Source organism: Triticum aestivum, chromosome 7B (assembly GCF_018294505.1).
Source record: "Triticum aestivum cultivar Chinese Spring chromosome 7B, IWGSC CS RefSeq v2.1, whole genome shotgun sequence".
NCBI lineage: Eukaryota > Viridiplantae > Streptophyta > Magnoliopsida > Poales > Poaceae > Triticum > Triticum aestivum.
The window spans coordinates 713,272,420-713,279,478 of record NC_057813.1 but is presented as its reverse complement, the minus strand read 5'-3'; the positions used below and the strand labels follow the sequence as shown (position 1 = coordinate 713,279,478).

General features: G+C 48.3%; 1 protein-coding gene across 1 annotated transcript in view; it reads right to left on the bottom strand.

Annotated features, from left to right (window-relative positions):
• The window catches only part of LOC123158583 (uncharacterized), a 13,131-nt gene extending 7,315 nt beyond the window's left edge, over positions 1–5,816 (bottom strand). The window contains exons 1-2 of the mRNA XM_044576500.1: positions 5,702–5,816; positions 4,600–4,860 (exon numbers count right to left, since the gene is read on the bottom strand). Coding sequence (XP_044432435.1) covers positions 4,600–4,860; positions 5,702–5,816 — 376 coding nt within the window. The remainder of the gene's footprint in view (positions 1–4,599; positions 4,861–5,701) is intronic.
• Positions 5,817–7,059: the final 1,243 nt, after the last annotated feature.

Genomic DNA, 7,059 nt, shown 5'->3' with positions numbered 1-7,059 from the left:
CAAATAATATATCAAAAAAATAAGAAAAATAAAACTAATTCAATTCAATATGTTAAAAATACAAATAATATATCAAAAAATTCAGAAAAATAGAACTAATTCAATTCAATATGTTAAAAACACAAATATTATATCAAAAAATTCAGAAAAATAAAACTAATTCAATTCAAAATTCTAAAAATACAAATAATATATCAAAAAATTAAGAAAAATAAAACTAATTCAATTCAAAATAATATACCAGAGGCCGGCCGTCGGCTATGGTGGTACGGCCGGACTCTGCAGAGCGTCATGGACTACATCACGGCCGGCGATATCCCCCGCCTGCGCTACCCTCAGTTCGAGCCACGAGCGCCGCCCGACGACAGCGACGACAGCAGCGATGACGACGGCGGCAACTTAGAAGGCGACGACTACCAGTACAACGGCGGCGGCTATGAAGACTACGAGTATGCATATTATACGCCTAGGCAGGAGTATGACTAAATCACTCCAAATTTCATGTATCATCAGTGGTATCTCGAATCATTCGAAAATGGACACCAAACACATCACGGGTAATATAATTCACATGATCCATTCAACAAAGTTTGGTACAATAAATTATTACACATCATTTCTTCCCTTGTGTCCCTGCTTGCTTACGATTGTGCCGTATCCATGGAGCATCCTCATCATTTAACTTAATGCTTGGGTCGGTGTTCACTTTGAAGGGCGGAATTTCAGCAAACATATTATAATCTTCTGACATGTCTGTCTTGTCCTCCACTCCCACGATGTTTCTTTTCCCTGAAAGAACAATTTGGCGCTTTGGATCATCGCATGATGTACTGATCGTTTTCTTATCTTTCCGTTTCCTCGGTTTGCTACTTATGTCCTTCACATAGAAAACCTGAGCGACATCTTTCGCTAGGACGAATGGTTCGTCAAGGTAACCAAGATTGTTGAAATCCACCATTGTCATTCCGTATTGCTGGTCCACCTTTACCCCACCTCCTGTTAGCTTGAACCATTTGCACCGGAACAAAAGGACCTTAAAGGAGGGTCCATAGTCAAGTTCCCATATCTCCTCTATGTAACCATAATATGTGACCTTTTGCCCATTCTCGGTTGTTGCATCAAAGCGGACACCACTGTTTTGGTTGGTGCTCTTTTTATCTTGGGCAATCGTGTAAAATGTATTCCCATTTATCTCGTACCCTTGGAAAGTCGTTATAGTCGAAGATGGTGTCTTGGCCAACATGTACAGCTGATCTACAACATCATTGTCATTCATTAAATGTTTTCTCAACCAACTGCCGAAAGTCTCCATGTGGGCCTTCCTAATCCAGGATTCAGGCTTCCCCGGGTTGTCCGAGCGTAAAATATTCTTGTGTTTCTCAAAGTACGGAGCCACCAAGCTGGAATTGGTCAGTACAGTGTGGTGTGCTTCAGTCAGAGAATGGCCGTCCATACATATCGTTGATTTCCTTCCGATCGTGCCTTTTCCACTTAGTCTCCCCTCGTGCCGCGATCGAGGAAGACCAATAGGCTTAAGGTCAGGAACATAGTCAACACAAAACTCAATTACCTCCTCATTTCCATAGCCCTTGGCGATGCTTCCTTCTGGCCTAGCACGGTTACGAACATATTTCTTTAATACTCCCATGAACCTCTCGAAGGGGAACATATTGTGTAGAAATACAGGACCGAGAATGAAAATCTCTTCGACTAGGTGAACCAAGAGGTGCGTCATAATATTGAAGAAGGATGGCGGGAACACCAACTCGAAACTGACAAGACATTGGATCACATCGTTCTATAACCGTGGTAGATCTTCTGGATTGATTACCTTCTGAGAGATTGCATTGAGGAATGCACATAGCTTCACAATGGCTACTCGAACATTTTCCGGCAGGAGCCCCCTCAAAGCAATCGGAAGCAATTGCGTCATAATCACGTGGCAGTCGTGAGACTTCAGATTTTGGAACTTTTTCTCCGCCATGTTTATTATTCCCTTTATATTGGACGAGAATCCAGACGGGACCTTCATACTGCTCAGGCATTCAAAAAAGATGACCTTCTCTTCTTTGGTTAGAGCGTAGCTGGCACGACCTTGAAACCATTCCGGATGCCGGTCATCAGGGTCTTTCAAACGTTGCTGGTCCTGCCGTGCTTCCTTTGTATCATTTGTCTTCCCATACACGCCCAAGAAGCTTAGGAGGTTCACGCAAATATTCTTCGTAACGTGCATCACGTCGATTGCAGAGCGGACTTCTAGGACTTTCCAATATTCTAGCTCCCAGAATATAGATTTCTTCTTCCACATGGCTGCGTGCCCGTCAGCTCCCTTCGGAACTGATTGTCCGCCAGGACCCTTTCCAAAGATGACTTTCAAATCCTTGACATATCAAATACCTCAGCACCAGTGCGTTCCGCAGGCTTCGGCCGGTGATCTGCCTTGCCGTTGTAATGCTTGCCTTTCTTTCTTACTGGATGAATTTTCGGAAGAAATTGACGATGCCCAAGGTACACGTTCTTCTTACAATTTGGCAAATGTACACTTTCAGTCTCATGTAAGCAGTGCGTGCATGCATTGTATCCCTTATTTGACAGTCCCGAAAGGTTACTAAGAGCAGGCCAATCGTTGATGGTTACGAAAAGCAACACTCGTAGGTTAAATTCCTCTTTTTTGTGCTCATCCCACACACGGACACCAGGTCTGCCCCACAGCTGTAAAAGTTCATCAACTAATGGCCTTAGGTACACATCGATGTCGTTGCCGGGTTGCTTCGGACCTTGGATGAGCACTGGCATCATAATGAACTTTCGCTTCATGCACAACCAAGGACGAAGGTTGTAGATGCATAGAGTCACGGGCCAGGTGCTATGGCTGGAGCTCTGCTCGCCAAAAGGATTCATGCCATCTGTACTTAGACCAAATCTTATGTTCCTTGCGTCAGCTGCAAAATCTTTGAACTCTCTGTCGATCTTTCTCCATTGCGTTCCATCTGCGGTGTGTCTCAACTCCCCGTCCGACTTACGGTCCTCTTTGTGCCATCGCAACAACTTGGCATGCTCTTTGTTCCTGAACAAACGTTTCAACCGTGGTATTATAGGAGCATACCACATCACCTTGGCGGGAACCCTCTTCCTGGGTTTCTCGCCCTCAACATCGTCACCAGGGTCATCGCCTCTGATCTTATAACGCAATGCAGTGCATACCGGGCATTCATTCAAATTCTCGTATTCACCGCGGTAGAGGATGCAGTCGTTGATGCATGCATGTATCTTCAGAACCTCTAAACCTAGAGGGCAGACAACCTTCTTTGCTTCGTACGTACTGGCGGGCAACTCGTTATTCTTTGGAAACATATTCTTCAACATTTTCAGCAAGTTTTCTAATGCCGAGTCAGCTACACCTGCCTGTGCCTTCCATTTCAGCAAATCCAGTGTGCAGCCCAGCTTTTTTAGACCATCATCGCATCCGGGGTACAACGACTTTCTGTGATCCTCTAACATGCGATCCAAATTCTCCCTCTCCATTTCAGTTTCGCAGCGTCTCCGTGCATCAGCAATGGTCCGACCAAGATCATCAACGGTCTCATCACGTGCCTCTTCTTCACCTTCACCTTCCCCTTCACCTTCCCCTTTACCTTCAGCATCCTCCATGAAAGTATCACCGAAATGAGCAAGATAGCTTTCATCGATGAAATCATCCCCTTCTTCATCTTCTTCCATTATAACCCCTCTTTCTCCATGCTTGGTCCAACAATTATAGCTTGGCATGAAACCGTGCCGAAGCAGGTGCAGGTGAACTTCTCTTGAGGAAGAGTAACCCTTCTGATTCTTACAGTCAACACATGGACAGATAACAAAACCCTTCTGCTTGTTCGCATTAGCCACTACGAGGAAATCTTTCAAACCCGTAGTGAACTCGCGGGATAGTCGGTTACCGTACATCCATTGCCGATTCATCTGCATTATTATAATATAAAATATATAATTAACCATCATGCATTTGTTAAACTAACTAGCTATAAACAATAGAAATTAAACAATGAACAACACACATGCATATTTTATCAATGACACACATGCATGAAAGGTTCAAGTTGCTAACCGCAATCGAGGAGGAAAAAATAAATGAGGAACCTCAAGTGTGGCTCCAACACTTCATATCATGTTTGTTTCACCCTCTTGGGGCATTTCATCAAACACCTTGTGTGCATAAGAGGAACCAAAAGCAAACCTACACCCCCTTGTGAAGCTTGTGAAGAGAAGTGGCACCAAATGGCTAAGTGAGCGTGCTGAACTGGTATATATAGGGGAGGAGCTTTAGTCGCGGTTGGCCTGGCCAACCGCGACTAAAGGCCTTTGGGCACCTTTAGTCGCGGTTGGCCTGGCCAACCGCGACTAAATCCCCTCACGTGCACCAGCTGGCCACCGAGCGCCCTGGGCCCAGGCCTTTGGTCGCGGTTCGTCTGCCGAACCGCGACTAAAGACTTCATTAGTCGCGGTTCCTACAGTTTCGCGACTAATGGGGCTGGACGGAAGCCTCTTTTTCTACCAGTGTAAGCGTGCGCAGCCACCGGCAGTGAGCAAGCAAGGCGGCACTACCATCGGCGGTGCAGCCCGAGAGCACGAGCCTTGTGAGGGCGGGCAAAGATTCACCGGAGGACGGCGCGCGGAGATTGATAGGGGACCAGGAGGTGAGCGAGATTGAGGTGGCGCGTTGGAAGCTCAGCAGCTCGACCTCCTCGAACATCGTGGCTGCGCCCCACGGGAGGACGAGCACGAGCTGCTCCGGCGAGAGCCGCGCGGCTGCGCGCAGCAGGGAAGCGACGCTGACGCAGGGCGCCGAGGCACGGAGCGACCACTCTGTTGGAAATCCGCCCTCAGGATCGATCACATAAAATTACAGGAACACACGCGCAGACAAAATTGATCGCCAAGGGTACGTCTCGTACCCTAAAAATTCCTCTTTTTATTTTCTCCTTTTCTTGCCTCGGTTGTTACATCATGACGTAGCCCTGGTCACATATATATACATGACCTGAACCGACCTACAGCAAACCTAGACCTACACGGCCACGTGCTAATCCTAGCCGGACCTGGACATGACTTACTCCAAACTGGACTGCTGCCCCGACTCCTAACTAGGACTAGTACTAACTCCTCTCACGTGGACTCTAGGACACTAACCTATCCTACCAGATTACAACTTAAGATTATTGCTAACAATCTTTCCCTAATCTTGACACCTTGTCTTCTGTGCTTCTCCGGTCTTGGCTTGTTGTAAATCACCCCTTGTCGACTCATCCGCTCGCATCACGACAAGTTAAATTGATAGGCTTCATTCACTGCAACAATCTCTTCCCAATTTCAACTTGGCGAATTTACGGACCACCTCAAATATGTCTTGGACTACCCAGCCTCGCTAGTAACCTGTGGAACACACCACCCGGTGGACTACACCATCCACCCTAGCGAGATACATGCCGGCTCCTTGTGGATCACACCACCCTGTGCACTATACCATGCACTCCAGCCTCATGTAGAGACATGGCCTCATTGAAGAGACTCACCTTCACTGGTTTACCGCCCCCACATAGTTGAACTTGATCCTCTCGTCGAGACACATAGACGACCTGGGTGCGCTTCATCTTCAACGCCTCCTCACACAGACAAGCACTTGGACATGACGACGACGACGACTAACCCGCACGACTCCTTGACTCTAACTCCCGGATGACGATCTTGACGACTTTCTGGCACCGCATCACTGCACCACCGCCCCTGTCAACGATCTCCATCCACCGCCTTGCCGACGACATCCTGCCGTCTTCATGTCGCTCCGCCGAACGACAATCTCCCGATCCTCCTCATCGCTGCAGCATCCAGCGATAACATTGCCCGCCGCTCCTCGTCGCTACACCACCCAGCGACCATATTGCTCGCTCTTCCTCGTCGCTGCACCACCCAGCGACCATATCGCCCGCCCCGAGGCGCTAGTCGGGTCGCAACCCCGGGGCAAGCGTGGCTTCAAATTGTCCTAGCTCTTATACCAACTGTTGGAAATCCGCCCTCAGGATCGATCACATAAAATTACAGGAACACACGCGCAGACAAAATTGATCGCCAAGGGTATGTCTCGTACCCTAAAAATTCCTCTTTTTATTTTCTCCTTTTCTTGCCTCGGTTGTTACATCATGACGTAGCCCTGGTCACATATATATACATGACCTGAACCGACCTACAGCAAACCTAGACCTACACGGCCACGTGCTAATCCTAGCCGGACCTGGACATGACTTACTCCAAACTGGACTGCTGCCCCGACTCCTAACTAGGACTAGTACTAACTCCTCTCACGTGGACTCTAGGACACTAACCTATCCTACCAGATTACAACTCAAGATTATTGCTAACACACTCGCGCTTGGGGAGCTGGATGTCGACGAGGGACACCCCGTCGGTGGAGGCTGGGGAGACCACATGCGCAAGCGCCGGTTCGACGGATCGGAAGGCGATGTCACGGAACACGAGCGCCGGGAGGCGTGTCCAGAGGCCATGCCACCGGCGGGAGAGGGCGCCGGCACGCGCGGTGGTGCGCACGCAGCGCAGTCGGGCGAGCACGAGGAGGAGCAGATCGTCGGGGAGGGAGCTGATGCGGTCCGCTCCGCTGCCTGCACCACGGACAGATCGGGCTCGTCGGCGGCGCCCAGATCGCGGCTTCATCGGTTTCAGCTCTCCTTGTACGTATCGATCTGGCGCAAGTATATATACTACTGTAGATCTTTTGGCAAGAAGCGGAGATAGACCTAACTTTTTATTTGAGGGAAATAGATATACATAACCTTACCATGTTGGTCCAAAAGAAACCTTGTATTGTTGGGAATCTCTTTTTCTCCGTACATCAAACACAAGAAATAATAAAAACTAATCTAGATTCGTAGACCACCTAGCGACGAATACAAACACTGAAGCGAGCCGGAGACGCGCCGTCGTCATCTTCCCTCCCTCGCCCGGAGTCGAGAAGTCGTCGTGCTAAGTGCTCGTAGGATCAAGCACATAAAC